The 16,583-nt window shown below is 41.2% G+C and overlaps 1 protein-coding gene across 2 annotated transcripts in view; it reads right to left on the reverse strand.

Annotated features, from left to right (window-relative positions):
- Nucleotides 1-16,583, reverse strand: part of SLIT3 (slit guidance ligand 3) — a 517,496-nt gene that overhangs the window by 115,504 nt on the left and 385,409 nt on the right. For both annotated transcript variants that reach the window (XM_068158541.1, XM_068158532.1), the window contains 2 exons: nucleotides 10,585-10,735; nucleotides 9,125-9,199 (listed from right to left, as the gene is read on the reverse strand). In XM_068158541.1, coding sequence (XP_068014642.1) covers nucleotides 9,125-9,199; nucleotides 10,585-10,735 — 226 coding nt within the window. The remainder of the gene's footprint in view (nucleotides 1-9,124; nucleotides 9,200-10,584; nucleotides 10,736-16,583) is intronic.

Below are 16,583 nucleotides of genomic sequence, written 5' to 3' on the forward strand. Positions count from 1 at the left end.
TGAGGATGATTGTGGGACTTGAACATCTCTCCTATGAAGAAAGACTGAGAGGCCTGGAGCTGTTTAGTCTGGGGCAGAGAAGACTGAGAGGGGATTTAATAAATGTTTATAAATACCTGAGGGGTAGGTGTCAAGATGAAGGTTCCAGGCTCTATTTGGCAGAGCTCAGTGATGGGACAAGGAACAGTGGGTACAAGCTAGAGCACAGGAGGTTCCACCTCAATACAAGGAGACACTTCTTTATGGTGAGAGTGACAGAGCACCTGGAACAGGCTGCCCAGAGAGGTTGTGGAGTCTCCTTTGCTGGAAACTTTCAAAACCTGCCTGGATGCATTCCTGTGTGATCTGGCCTAGGTCACCCTGCTCTGACAGGGTGATTGGACTTGACAATCCCTGGAGGTCCTTTCCAACCCCTAACATTCTGTGATTCACTGAACAAAACTAGAATTCTATCAGATATATTAAGGTTATTTAAATTTATGGAATTACCAGCTGTTCTACCTGACGTCACTCTTGCTTATAAGGGTTATCAGGGATAGAATAAGTGAGAGTTTCTAACATCTGATTCATGTCCCTGAAGTTGTGGACCATGCATGGGACTGGGTGCTCATCTGCTTAGAAGCAGCTAATGTTTCTACCATTGAAATAGGTAGCAGAGATTGAAACATGGACCACTGTTACCTAGTACACCTGGACCTTTACTGTTTACAAACTCAGCACATCACATAAAAATGTGCAACTGCATGTAGCTGATTCAAATTCGAGAATATATACCTGTGAACTCCCAGGCACCTGAATTTAACACTGCTGCTCAAAATGAAATGAGGCTCACTTAATTCTCAATTGCTCCTGCAGTATACAGCATCATTTTCTAAATATTTACTCTGCCTATACAGTCTCGAGATGTTTGCTTATAGATCAACATCAGAAAACTTCAATCTAAAAAGTCAAATGAAGTTCTGGTGAAATACAAAATTAATCTTTTGAATATTTCATATTTGTGAAAACCCCACTGAACAGAAAACTTCTAAATGATAAAATAACATTAGAGATGCATAAAAATAAATGGCATTTAATTATTTAACACATTTTTATAAAAGGCCCTAAGCACAGTAAAACCTTGGATCTCAGTCCTTCAGGCATCTCCAATGATGCCCTCTAACAATTATGTTGAATAATCCTATTTGTTTATCTCCATGACAGGAAACATTACCTTTTGTGTTACTGCCTACAACAAAGTAGGGAGAGTAAAAGACATACTCTTGCTCCTAAGAAGATGTCAAATTCATAGAATCATTAAATCCTAGAATATCTTAGGTTGGAAGGGACATCAGAGATCATCTACTCCAACCTCTCTGCCATGGGCAGGGACATCTCTCAAATAGACTCAGCTGCTCAAGGCATCATCCAACTTGGCTTTAAAGACCTCCAGGGAGGAGACATCCACACCCTCCCTGGGCAACCTCACCACCCTTGTACTGAAGAACTTCCTAAGATCCAGTCTAAACCTACTCTCCCTCAGCTTGTCCTGTCTCTAGACACCCTTGTGAAAAGTCCCTCACCAGGTTTCCTGTAGGATTCCTTCAGGTATCGGAAGGCAGCTCTAAGGTCCCCCGAGAGTGGTCTCTTCTCTAGGCTGAACAACCCCAGCTCCCTCAGCATATGCTCATAGCAGAGGTGTTCCAGCTCTTGGATCATCTTTGTGGCCTCCTCTCAAACAGTTCCATGTCCTTCTTATGACGGGGACACCAGAACTGATGGATGTAGCATTCGAGATGCAGTCTCACAAATTCCAGCGCTGTTACGCATAGTGAATAGCAGACCATTCCAGAAGTGACCCCAGTACACATGCACCACGAGCAACTGTTCCCAAATACAATTCCAGGTGATACTAACCACATGACAAGGTATCAGATTAACACCTGCAATACTCTGCTCAGAAAAATGGGAAATCTTGTTGGGAGAAAAGTTGACAGAAGACATGGCAACGAGGCAGCTTGGCCTCAGATAAAAATAATGTCGGTCTTGCTCTTTGCAGAAGTCATCACTTAATAAAATAAGAAAAAAGTTGAGCCTTGGAGATACGTTTCATGTGGGAAACTTGAGTGCGCTGGCTTATGTCTGCTGAACAACTGTCAGATAGTGGGCCCTATAGCATGTGGCCCATCACCTCTTGTGCATTCTATGATCAGAAAGAATAGGAGTATGCCAGCATTCAGCCAAAAATAACACTAAAACATATAGAAATACTTACATGCAGATTTTGCTTTCCAAAAGTTTAGTACTTTGTGCTAAGGCTCACATGAAGAGTTTATGTTCAGTGTCAAAGCAAGTCAAGGAAGGATATTCTGACATATGTATTTAATTTTGGGGCTCAGCTATTTCTCTAGTGGAAATGTTTATAGCTCAGCATCTCTTCTGAATGCTGGCACAAACAAATGCTCCAAATGATCCCTTTCCTGGGAAAGATCATGCCACGACACATATTTGCACAAAAATAAAAGAGTAAATGTGCAAATGTTTGTGGTGGGAAGGGAGGATGACTTACAACAATACATGAAGACTTTGAGTTTCAGTTCACAGATTTCAAACTGACCTATAACTGTAGTTACAAAGTTTTATTACTTAGCTTCTACCATCTTGAAGGTATGTAGTCAAATATGTTTTAAAACACAGATGCAATTTTAACAGATGATTAGATACCTAAGGGAAATGAGAGCTAACACTGGAGAAAAAGACTGGATATAATTTACAAGGGAATAAGCACCTTTGTCCAATCCAAATCATCTGAATTTTAATTGCTGTCAAAGAATTTCTGCAGATAGGTAACTTCACCCAAATATGCTAGCAGTTTAGAAGCAGCCAATTACATATACCTTTCACATGCAAAACAAATTCTGAAAATCCAAGATTATATGCTGTGGTCAAATCAAAGGGGCAAGGCAGAGAAGAGCCAGGTTTTACAATACTACTAAAGGTAAAGATGACACTGCCCTGCAATCCTGCGTGGAGTACTATCAAAGCAGATGTTCTGCCAACCTGGATTTTGTTATTTGTCTTCCTGAATTAAAGCTTCCCATGTCAGACAGAAATAAAAGAAGTATGTGACAGCACTCATTAACTTAAAAAAATAAATGTAACCTCCTTAAAGTCTGACCTACTAGAATAATAAACATGAGAAATTACATACTTTTCAGCCTAGAATTGCCAGCAAAAATAATCAGCTGAGATAAACTTTGAAAAATGAAAGCAGTGAAACTTTTACCTGCTTTGCAACTCAGAGAATCCTACCCTTCCCAGCACTAAAAAAATCTTTTATATGTGATCATAGCACTTGAAAAGGAATTTCTTTATCAGGAAAAAAAAAACTTTCCAACGTACTTTACAGCAAACTCCCATTCTGGAAAAGCTCCATCCTCTTGCTACACTAAGCTTCTGTAAGGAATGATCGAAATACTGGAAGACAGTGGAAAGGAAAACTAGTCTTGAGTGTTTCCCAAGATACCCTATGCCCAAATGGGAACCTATAGTCCATCTGGTTGTTCAAGAAAGGCTATTGCTTCCGTAAGGACACCCTAATCTACCCTGGTGATAACATTTAATCCTATTTCCAGACTTCTATTTTGGGCAAGAGGTCAAAAAACATTTTCAGAAGGCCTGGGTCTACTTTATGTGGGGCTGTGAAGAGGAAATGAAGAGATCTGAGAAGCTATCAAGGTGACATTGTTCACACAGATCACTTTTCAGTCAAATTTTACTTTATGGCTAAAGTTTATAATAATATTATTTCTGTTGATCTTGTAACTTCAAGACAGAACAAGCTGCATTCTGTTCAGATTTAACAGAACCATTCATCCTGATGGAGCAGTTTTAACATGCCAGCATGCTATTCATTGATATGCCTTACCAACACCTTTCCCAACAGGACAACCACCTGAGTGCAGTTCAGCTGCAAAGGCTCTGCTTGGTCTCACCTTGAACTTTGTCGTTTTAGCATACAAACAGCCTGGTCTGAGTGGGGATTTCCCTAGAATATTTCTGTCTATTGGTGAGATGCTTGGAATTCTTCATATATTTGTTAGGAGAAAAACCCTGATGCTGCTGCATTCTCCTGGAGGATGCTGACAAGGTTTTACAGCTTTTACCACAGTCTGGCTGGCTTTTATAGAGTGACTTTTCTTAGAAGCACGATGGCAGTGGAAGACATAAATACTACAGATACTACAGATAGTGAAGCTATAGTGACACTCCTACGTTCACTCAGCAGAGCAGGTTGATGCCTCCCTGAATAAAAAGGGAGGCACACGATGCCATGCACCACAACATTCTCTACCAGTTTCAGACAATAAAGTTTGTTTCTGAATAACAAAAGAACAAATGTGAGGATCTGTCTAGGATGCAAGTAAAATCTGAATCCTCCTTAAGGTCTAATTTACAGACCACCTCAGAAAGTAAACCACAACAATACTTAAGCATAATGTAAGATGAGGAGGTACCAAGATGAAATACCATCAAAAGGAAGGAAGAGCTAATTCCTCTCTGGAATGATGCTGGAACTTGACGAGCCCCAGTGGAATCCCAGTACTCTTGAAGTAGTTTCTCTGTGAATTTCCTTGATGTGGATCTGTCACTAGGCTTAAACTGAAGGATAATCAGAAGGCAATCATTCAAATGCCCACTCAGATACCCAGATTCCAGATATTCAGATTCATTTTAGAAGAAAGTGAGATTAAATGAAGAAAAAAGAAATAAAGTAACTTAGGCTAATTACATTAGTGATGCGATGGCGCTCTGAGCAACCTGATCTAGTTGAAGATGTCCCTGCTCACTGCAGGGGTGGACTAGATGAGCTTTAAAGGTCCCTTCAAGTCCAAAGCATTCTATGATTCTATAATGGTGTAGCACTGCAAAGCTCTGAGCCGTTTTCTTAAGCCTAGGAAGTAATGCAAATTCCAGACAGATTCCTCTGCCTGCTGTTTTCCTTTAACACTTGAACAGACATGGAATATGAGACAGAGTAAATATTGCCAATCAAATAACAGTAAAATTCCTTGTCCCTTACACACACTAAAAAATGGAAGTTTGATCGATACTTTTCCTCCTTAATTTAATAACAGCTGTTAGCAGGAAGACTTAATGAAGAGAACACGCATCACATTCCTGCCACACACACAGCTACAGCATCAGTAACTTTATTAGAATAAACTTTATTAGAATAAACCAAACCAGGTTGGAAGAGACCTTCAAGATCATCATGTCCAACCCATCAACCAATCCAACCCACCCAAACAGCTAACCCATGGCACCAAGCACCCCGTCAAGTCTCCTTCTGAACACCTTCAATGACGGCGACTCCACCACCTCCCCGGGCAACCCATTCCATAGCGCAATCACTCTTTCTGTATAGAACTTCTTCCTAACATCCAACCTGAACCTCCCCTGGCGCAGCTTGAGACTGTGTCCTCTTGTTCTGGTACTGGGTGCCTGGGAGAAGAGACCATCATCAGCCTGTCTACAACCTCCCTTCAGGTAGTTGTAGAGAGTGATAAGGTCACCCCTAAGTCTCCTCTTCTCCAGGCTAAGCAGCCCCAGCTCCCTCAGCCTCTCCTCATAGGGCTTGTGTTCCAAACCCCTCACCAACTTTGTTGCTCTTCTCTGGACTCGTTCCAGCAAGTCAACATCCTTCCTAAACTGAGGGGCCCAGAACTGGACACAGTACTCGAGGTGTGGCCTAACCAGTGCAGTGTACAGGGGCAGAATGACCTCCCTGCTCCTGCTGGCCACAGTGTTCTTGATGCAGGCCAGGATGCCATTGGCCCTCTTGGCTGCCTGGGCACACTGCAGGCTCATGTTAAGCCTACCATCAACCAGCACCCCCAGGTCCCTCTCTGCCTGGCTGCTCTCTAGCCACTCTGACCCCAGCCTGTAGCACTGCATGGGGTTGTTGTGGCCAATGTGCAGAACCCGGCATTTGGATGTGTTAAATCTCATGCCGTTGGATTCTGCCCATCTGTCCAGCCTGTCGAGGTCTCTCTGCAGAGCCTCTCTACCCTCCAGCAGATCAACTCTTGCCCCCAGCTTGGTGTCGTCAGCAAATTTACTGATGATGGACTCAATGCCCTCATCCAGATCATCAATAAAGATGTTAAAGAGCACAGGGCCCAGCACTGATCCTTGGGGCACACCACTAGTGACTGGCTGCCAGCTGGATGTGGCACCATTCACCACCACTCTCTGGGCTCGGCCCTCCAGCCAGTTCCTAACCCATCGCAGTGTGCTCCCGTCCAAGCCATGGGCTGACAGTTTGGCCAGCAGTTTGCTATGGGGGATAAGGTAAGAGCAACTGATGTCATCTACCTGGACTTGTGTAAAGCATTTGATACTGTCCTGCATGACACCCTGGTCACCAAATCAGAAAAGTATGGATTTGAGGGGTGGGCCACTGGGTAGATAAGGAATTGGCTAAATGGCCACACTCAGAGAATTGTGGTCAATGGCTCAATGTCCAAATGGAGACTCAGGGGTCAGTACTGGGAGATGCTGCTGCTGTTTAACATCTTTGTTAGTGACATGCACAGTGGGATTGAGGCACCCTCAGCATGTTTGCAGATGACACCAATCTCTGTGGTCTGGCTGACACACTGGAGGGAAGGGATCCACCCACAGGGAATTGGACAGGCTGGAGAGGTGGGCCCAAGCCAACTTCATGAAGTTCAACAAGGCCAAATGCAAGGTCCTTGGGTGGGGGCAATCCCAAAAACAAATATAGGCTGGGTGAGGAGCAGCTCAAGAGTGGTCTGGAGGAGAAGGACTTGGGGGCATCAGGTGATGGAAAACTCCACATGAGCCAGCAATGGTCAATGGCAGCACAGAATGCCAACCGTGTCCTGGGCTGCATCAAAAGCAGCGTGAGCACTAGGAATAGAGAGGTGATTCTGCCTCTCTATTCTGCTCTCAGCAGACCCCACCTGGAGTACTGCATCCAGTTCTGGTGCTCCCAGCATAAGAAAGACATAGAACTGCTGGAGTGAGTCCAGACGAGGGCTGCAAAGATGATCAGAGGGCTGGAGAAGCTCTGCTCTGGGGACAGGCTGAGAGAATTGGGGCTGTTCAGCCTGGAGAAAAGAAGGCTCTGGGGAGACTTTATAGCAGCTTTCTAGTACCTGAAGAGGCCTACAAGAAAGTTAAGAAAGAACTTTTTACAGGGGCTTGTAGTGATAGGATGAGAGGGAATGGATTGAAGCTTGAGGAGGGCAGATTTAGACTGGAAATAGGGAAGATTCTTTCCAGTGGGGGTGGTGAGACACTGGAACAGGTTGCCCAGGGAGGTTGTGGATGCACCCTCCCTGGAGATGCTCAAGGCCAACCTGGATGAGGCCTTGAGCAACCTAGTCTAGTGGAAGGTGTCCCTGCCATGGCATGGGAATTGGAACTGGATAATCTTTAAGGCCTCTTCCAACCTAAGCCACTCTATAAAAAAAGAAGTCGAGTTTGGCTCTGCACAGATCAAGCCACTGAGTAAGGTTATAGGTGAAATGTTGCTCTCCATATAGGCAAGCCCATCATTTTCACAAAATCCCTTTATTCAAATTGAGATACTTCTTCGAAACATCAGACAGAAGAAATCAGCTCAACTACAAAGACTACCTAAAGAGTCTCTGCTCAGAGGCTGGCACTAAAAATCCATATTCAAGGTACTTTCTATGAGATGTAGGGCACAACTTTTTTTCCCCATCCATTTGAACTGCACCTGTACATCTCAGTTCTCATTGCCTACCAAGAACAGAGCAGAAAGTCTTATAAAATCTCCCACAAAGCTGCTTTATGCTGCATTTAGGCATAACAATACAGCCCTGCAGAGGCATCTCTCCCACTTGAAGTGGCTGATGGGAACAAGGACAGCACCAAAACTTGTCTATGGTAAGTTTTAAACAAAAAGAAAGAAATTATTCCAGCTATCACACCTCTCCAATTTTCAACCCATAAATCCTGAAAGTTTGACAAGGACAGATGCTTTCCAATCTGTGTGTACATTTATATACCCTGCATTTTTCATTCCAGTTAACTATCTACTTACAGACAACAGACCATTTTAACACTGTCAACAACTTCTAAGTACATTGCAGCTACAACTTACGCATCATCTATAAAATACAAGGCTAACGTATGTGATTAATTCCCCAAGTCTGGTGGCCTATACTTGCACAAACACAGCCCCCACTGCCAAACCTTCCATGCTGCACCCGAAACGCTTGCAGAAATAAAACTGATGTAAGATTCCCACTACAGTTTCTTCCAAAGGCCCTGAGATCCTTCATGGATTTAAATGGCTAGGAAGCCACAGATGGCAGAAATTATGTGAAAGGAATGCAGAACAAAAAGCCAGGTTGGTTGGCTGGCTGGTTTCCCTGAATTACCTTGGCACTAGCAATGACATCTTACTAAAATTAAACAGTTAGATAAGGCATTAGGTCATAGGGTTAAAACTTTAAATAACTTCAGAAAGATCCATTTAGAAGACTATCCAGAGGTATCTAACATATTCTCATCTTCTCAAAACACAGTTTGTGTTAAATATATACATTGTACTGTGCCAGGACTCAGGAACAATTCTGTTAACAGAATTATATAGATATATTGGAATGACTGATCTCTAAAGTAGCTAATTATTGTTTCAGATAGAAGAATCAATGAGTGAAAGAAGTTACCTTCATCTATACCTTGTCCTACGTTTTTCCATATGAGTATTTGAAATCATCACACTAGTTGGGAGTCACAAAATACAATCAAAAGACAAAACCAAAACACTAAACTTTGTAGCACCTCTAACAACAAGCATGTACCTCAATAAATTCGGGGACAGAATTTCCTTCAGTCTCCATGAGTCAAAGACTTTAATACAAAGAGCCTAAAGTATACTGAAATGTCAGTCCAGGTATCTTCATCTGTCACTGTGATTTAACTGGCCTGTCCATCTAACAAGCAACTCATTCAGTGTTCTTAAATTCATATTAAAGAAGTGATTTCCGGTCCTGCAGTATTAAATCATGAAAATATCATCCCCTCCTCTTTCCTTATGATCCAAGGCAGCATGTACTATAACAAACAAGTGACTCACACTTACATTTTTCTGAGGTTGGGCAATTTCTTGAAGAGTCCAATAGCTTCCAACACAGAAATTTCATTGTCATTCAAACGCCTGATAGGAAGAAACAAAGAGACATTTAGTACTTCACAGATATCTATAGATATATCTCTGTGACATACAGGGCTGCCACACAGAGAAGTATGACCTTTGTTAAGCAAGACACTATCTGCCATCTCAGACTCCTAGAAAAGCATTTGGCTTTGAAGGGAAGGGAACACAGAAGATTGTAAAGGCTTAGGATACCACTAAGAGTGTGATGGCAAAGGACAGCGTCAGAATGCTGCCTTCTGCCAAAGCACAGGATAAGGGATTATTAACCTTAACCATTACACAGCCTTGTTTGCATGACTAAACCTCCCTCAAGTATTCTGCTGCAGAAGACTGGAAGTATTCAGTATTACTAAGGTTGGAAGAGACCTCAAAGATCATCGAGTCCAACTTGTCACCACAGATCTCATGACTAGAGTAGGGAGGACACTACTGCCCACTGCAGGCTTGAACTCATGACCTTCCCATTAAGGGTCTTATGCACTACCAACTGAGCCACATGTGTGACATGACATAAAATTAGAGCTGTGAAGGGGTCTGACTTGAGGTCCTTTCCCATCAAAGTCTAGTGGTCTTCAAGACTAATGCAAAGATCACTGTCTTGGCAGGCTTGCAACACAAAATTCTTCCTCTGATTACATACACCTCCATTTTCCTGTGTAGCTTCTTTGCTGTTTCTGGATGTCTCTCATGTTTTACTGTCTCAACTTCAGATGAATAGGTTTTTTTGGAGGGGTTTAAATGTAATACTTTAAGTACAATAAATAGAATACTAACACAAGAAGAGAACTTTGCTTGAAGGGATTAATAATATAACAAAACAACCAGACTCTTCAGCTACTAAATAATAAATGTTTTTCTCATCATACTCTCTTTAGCACTATCTATGTTTGTAATTCATGACTGTCTGAAAGCAAATAAAGTTCATAAAATCACTTATAGCTTAACAATACATTAGTTTAGTGAAAGTCATTTCACCCAAGTACCAGCCACTGCTGAGACAGAACAAGCTCCAGATCACAGATTTAACTCAAAAGGGTCAGTCCATTTCTTGAATAAGAAAGACCAGATGCAAAGACAAAAGACTCAAAGGTAGGATGGGAAGGAACCATATAGCTTGGGCCACATAACAAGTCATCACATCAAGAAGGCCCAGGCAGGCAGCTGATGCATAGCGCCACGGCTCCTTTCTTATCCCCACAGTTGGCATGAATGCTAAGGAAATAAAAGAGTTGTGGTGCTCCTTTGAAATCAAATCAACTTCCCCTTTTTCACACAGGGATTAAAGCAGAAGGGGCCTTCAATTACTCTGAGTCCCTTTTACAGCCTTTAAAACCTAGGAAAACCAACATTCCCTGCCGAGCACATGCTGGGGAGCCAGCACTTACAGATCAGTAGTATATTCAGGAAGGTGACCGGGTAATCGGGTGAGTTTTTGGTTAGAGCAGTCTACAATTGTTCCTTCGCAGCGACACTTCTCGGGACATACCAGGTCCATGAAACACTTCCCAGTGAATTTACTTCTGTAATCCTCTGACCCTGCAATAAAAGGAAAATAGATTTCAGCAAACAGTTCCTGATAGCTGCAGCAATATGAGATTTTTTGGAATATATTCTCAACACTGCCTCTTGTCAGCTCGCAGATCCTGCACACAATTTTAATACTTGCCAAAGACTTTTGTTCAGCAATTTTTCAAGTTACTCCCAAGACTAGTCTCTGTTTTTTCACTCTTCCCTTGATATATTAATTACTTGTCTAACAAGCGTACCTGGTAAGATATTTTTTGAAGTACATATAATTAGCACTTGGAGACTGCTTCAAAAGAGCTCCAGCAAATTCACATTTTCCTATCTGGGACTAGTCCAGCAAAAAGGAAAAGAGATCTCATGAAAGCAGGAGTTATCTTGGTGCATTCAAATGACAGAAGATTTCTAAAGGCATCATTAAAAAGCCCCAAATTTTCAGACCTCAGTTATGACAGTTACTTTTAAGGGCAATCTTTTTTAAAAGAGAATCTTGTCAATTTTTCAGCAATTAGATACCTTTATTAACTATCTTAAACAAACAGCAAAGGAAAGTAATAGCAGTTTAAATAATTTTCATTTTAATTAAGGAACGAGTAGACCATACTTAGTGAGAAGCACTCCCTCATGTACCATTATACCATGACTGCCACACCTCTCTGACTAGGTTTTTGACTCATTCTAATGAAATGCCTTTCCAATTAGGCTCAGTGAACTAATCACTCTTTTGCAGGTTTGGTTTCCCTCTTTTAATAACAATAGGTTGGAAACTTGATCTCTGTGCTTCAAGGAACCAGAAGTATTATTAAATGTGAATGTTAGAAAAGTGTTGCCAAGACCCCACCATGCAATTCCTGCCCACTCACTTCGTATTTCATAATGGAAGCACCAGATTTGTCCCAGGAACCTTGTGCAATGCCCAGTGATTGTAACTATCATAAAGTATTTTTTTACTCTTTCAGAGTTTTGAGAGTCAATTGCAAGGCTTTCTCGGGAAGGAGCTGAGCAAGTTCAGTTTTCAAGAACCTGAAAACATCAATAAAAACTTTAACCTACACTGAAATTTGTTTCTAGACACTTGATGGCATTCATCACTTGCTTCCCCTTCCCAGACTGATAAATATCCCACTGCTCATGTTATGACCTCATACCATTTTGTATGGGAAAAAAGAAGACATGTAAATCCACTGTTATTTTAATCTATGTTACACATTACTCCACAGGGTGATGCAGTGAAAGCAAGTAATTCTGCAGGCAATCTGGCATTTTGATTCCACAGGAACACTTCAGTTTAGTTTTGTAATTCCAAACAGTTATGAGAAACATCACATATAACTTTGTACATTACACTTGTGTGGTGCCAAATACTTTGCAGGTTATCCTGCCTATTGCAAATTGTACATCTAAAGTGAGACTTTGCTACTGTTTTTTAGCTTGGCAGCACTGCAGTTAAAATATGAGGACTGCTGGGCATTTTAAAGTGTTATAAAAATACAGTCTATGCTTTTCCCTGCACCATCATCATTTAAACTCATATCATTAAAAAAAACAACCTTCAATTTTCAGTCATAAAAATTCCAGGCTTGGCAGTCAAGCTGAAACATGAAGTGATGAGCATATTATGGTTTGATTAGAAGAACATAGAGATATTCTTTCTAAGATCTGTGAAGCAGTAGATTTGGTTGTTTATGATTCTTTGGAAATAATGCCAAAGATTAATAGTTTTTGGGACCAGAATTTATTAAAACTTCTACAATTACAGCACACCTTGAAACCACCACCCAGAGAGTGTCTTTTTTAAAGAGAAATGAACCTTTTAAAAAGCACTTCTAGTTTTCCTTGTAGAAGCTTGCTTAGAAAGAATAATCACAAATGACACAAAGTTATACAGGGTGAAAATTTATTAAGTATAATTTTTAGTCTACTGATGGATACAAGATTGATCTTGAAGGATGGGAAAGTATGTGGAATGCATGCTGAAGGAGAAAAAGGTGTATATAACATTTCCTTTCTTCCTTTTCTTTTTCCCCCTTTTGTCCTTCTTCTTCTTTTCTTCTAAATGAGTTTAAATAAGAGTTACCGAGGTAAGCATGGAGTCAAAACTAATCAAGAGCATGTAGATGCTCACCAAGCAGTCATCTGTTAGACTGTGAGACAGCAGGAATCACTTGTCAAAGACTAGATAAAATGTACTGTTTGACCTGAGCCTTGAGATCACTTGGACAGGTGGCTCCTCTATTAAGATATTCCCATCTGGGGGACTAATGTGAAATTCAGCCATCTGCTTCAGGACTCTTTAAGTGCATATATCCAATCTTACACACAGGGCTCTATTAGTGTGCTACTGCAGGGCTTAGAATGAACATGACAGGATTCAGGAAGTACAATTAACCATCACACACAGGTAGCACTTCTTCCACACTGTAAAATCACCTGTGGAAAGCCATGGAAAAGTGATGCAGGTGAGGCACAGAAGAAACACTTGTGACTTCATTTTACTGTTCCAGATCAGCCATTTGGTCATTTTACTATATCCAAAAGCCCATGTGCATTGTAGCTGAGAACTCTGTGAAGCTTGGCAGAATGTAAAACATAACCTGGGAGTTTCTAGTAATTTTGAAAATTGAAAGGAATTAAGTTTGCTCTGAAGCAAGTAGCTGAGGTAACAGCAGGCCTGTGTTTAACTGAGAGCAGCTGTGTTGATTTGAATTGCTACTTATTCTGGTAACTTTTTTATTTGACAACCTAGGTGACACCACAATCAGACTATTGCAATTCATCAGTCTCATAAAACAAACACACATGCCTTCTTAGAAAACAGCACTAAGATGAAGAAACATCACATTTCCAAGTGCTCAAAAATTTTAGGTGCATTTCTAATACCTACATGAAGAAATTAAGCAACACAGACAAATAACTGCTCATCTTGTTGTTCTTTTTAAGCATTGCTTGATAAACCTGATTTCAGCTTTTAAAACTCGGCTTTGACTAAAGGACTTACAGGAGTCCTGGATGATCTGTTCCAGAAAAAAAATCAAGCTGTCTCAATAACCTGATATATTTATTCTAGAAAAGATGGATCCAGCTACCTCAAACTTGGCACCAAAAACATGGTCACAGACATCAGTTGGCCTAAACATTGAACAAAATGCCAGGAATCCTGACCCTCCCTTCTTCCTGTAACCACTAGATCACAGTTCTCTTAGGTTTTCTGGAAAAAAAATACAAAGTACATTGTTTGTAATAATTTTACATCACTGGTATTAATTCATATCAGTAATTATGAGCAAAACCTAAGAATCCCAGACATTATTCTTTTGATGGCTCCAAAGGAGATAAGCAATAAATTTGCAAAACGAGGCAGTATTTCTATATAAGAACCTTCTGTATGAGGCTCTCCAAGTCCTTTACGAATAGGTGTAATTATCTCTACTTCATGCTGGGGGGAAGTTAGGCAGAAGTCAGTCAAAGATCTCATCTAAGCTGTCAAAGCTAAAATGGCCCACTTGGGCATGCTGACTCAGCTCTGTCACCAGGTAACTACTGGATAATACTGCTTCCATATAGGCCATGTCACCCAAGTAATTTCAAGAGACAAAAGACAACACTTTGCAGACACTTCTGAAGTTCTTTTGCAGTATACTCCACCATGGAACACCAGCACATTAAAATTGCTCATCAGAACAGCTCCAAAGTTATGCTAAGTAGCAGGCATCTTGTTATAGAAATGGCATCCAAAGCATACCTCAAGTAGAAGGGCTCACTGGATACCTCAACTAGAGAGATGCAGCTTTCATTATTTATAAAGAGGACAACAATGACTTTTCATCTCTGCAGGTATGGCTGGAATCACCCTTGAATCAAATTAATGAACAGGATGCCTAACCTTTTCATTATAGGAGCAATTAAACAGATTAATTACTTAGAAACGGTTTATTCTGCATGCAAGCCCTCTGGAAAGTCTGTCACAAACATCACTAGGGCTCCCCCCTGCAGTGCCCAGGAGTCTGGTTTAAGCAACACTTCACCTTTTCATTTTTTCCTGCGAGAAAAGGGGAATCTCTCACCTTTTGATGCTTCTGAAAACAGCAGAAGTATCCCAGCATGCCATGCGGCAGGGAGTATGCAGCCTTCCATGGTGCTTGACAGAACCATGTTCAATTTGTATTGTTCTACCACATGGTTAGATCAAGCACAAAGGAAAACCCCATGGACAGCCAGAGTCAGAGTTAGGCAGCGCCAAAGAGAGAAGAGCGTTGAGAGGAAGCAGCATGGAGAAGCACAAGCTGAAGGTTCACGGAGAGCTGCTCTCCACTCCACCCATGCAAAAAGGTGCTGGATACAAGAGGTCATCCTTTATGCTACAACTGCAGGAACGCCCTGGAGCACAATTTGGGTTAGTGTACATGAACAGAGCCCTGGTGAATTCAGAGACAGGACTAATACCACAGAAAATACTACCAAAGGACTGCAAACAGCTCCTTCCAGGAAGGATGTGCAAATTCCACCATGTATGGAATGTCCAATCTATGCTGCTCTTTGTTAGCTAATTACTTTCTCCTGGTGTCTCGTTTCAGCATAACTACCATTTTTAAATGCAATCTCGCATTAATGTGCTCGCATTAATAATAGCGGATTCTGAGGTGGTGGCCAAGCTTGGGTATCAAGTGTTCCCCAAGCTCCCTTTGAGCCCAATTTCAGCTCCCAGAAATCTTTCATGCTGGTGGCACTTACACTGAAAACCTGTAATTACCACTGCTTTGCTTTTTGCTTTTATTTTTTATTTCAGCTGCACTTCACAGCAAGGTAGCAGACATGCTACAACAGATATATTAAGGTAAACAGGAGTATTTTGTTATTCTGCTTCTTGGTAGAGTGTTTTTGGGGTTTTGTATATCATTTGCTGATGGAACCACTCTCTCTTCCCAACATACTGGAATATTTTGAGCAAGTTTAGTTCTTGTAACTCATTCCTGCTACTATGGCATATTAAAGTAGGACACTCAGTTTTGGCTTGACGGTGCCCACTGAAATAAAACTATCACTGACTTTGCTGTCTGCAGAGCTATGACAGTGGAAAGTGCTTTTGAAAGTCACATTGTGCATGTTCTTGCAGGCTTCAGAAGTGAGAGCTGCCCTTTGGAACTGCTCAGAACATTTTGCTGGACTTCAGTGAAGGTCAATACTTGTCCTTTTTTAAACAAAACATTCCTTAGTAAGGCGTTTGCGTTGCCCAAAGAGCAAAGTCAGGACCAAGCAGATTATTCATTGCCTATATGGACAACAACACAAGTACCCGAGCAGAAATGGCAAATACAGCACAGGGCTCTGCTTCACCATTTTGCTGGGAACCAACATTAATACCCAGAAACTCCAGAAAATATGTAGTGTTAACTTAATCACCTCCAACTGTGGGTTTGTGTACAGCAAGTACACAATTTGATTTACTCTCTATCTTTACAATCTAAGTAAAAAGGTAAAGTGGCCTTTTAGGGGAATTTAACACAATAAACCTTCAATCTCCACAAGCTGCCAAGCTAGCCAGAGTCCTAACTGATACAACAATTAGATTATTAATTTTCTTTTGTGACTCATGCAACATAGCACAAAGAGGCATTAATTCGCTTCCATGATTCATTCAAAGTATGCATGACCCTGGAATCCACATCTCATTTATTTAGAAATTAAACCTATAACTAGCATTCCTGCCAGTCATTTTGTACGGCTCTAACAAAGAAGGATGCAGGGTTCCATATCCTTATTCCTGCACTGGCTTAATAATGAAGCAGTTTTGGCTCTTCCAATAAATGGATCTACAGTATTCTGTTAAGCAATGAGACGGAATAGTTGATTTTATATTTTA

This window comes from Melanerpes formicivorus, unplaced genomic scaffold (genome assembly GCF_026170545.1).
Source record: "Melanerpes formicivorus ecotype bairdi unplaced genomic scaffold, bMelFor1.0.p_v2 SCAF_2, whole genome shotgun sequence".
NCBI lineage: Eukaryota > Metazoa > Chordata > Aves > Piciformes > Picidae > Melanerpes > Melanerpes formicivorus.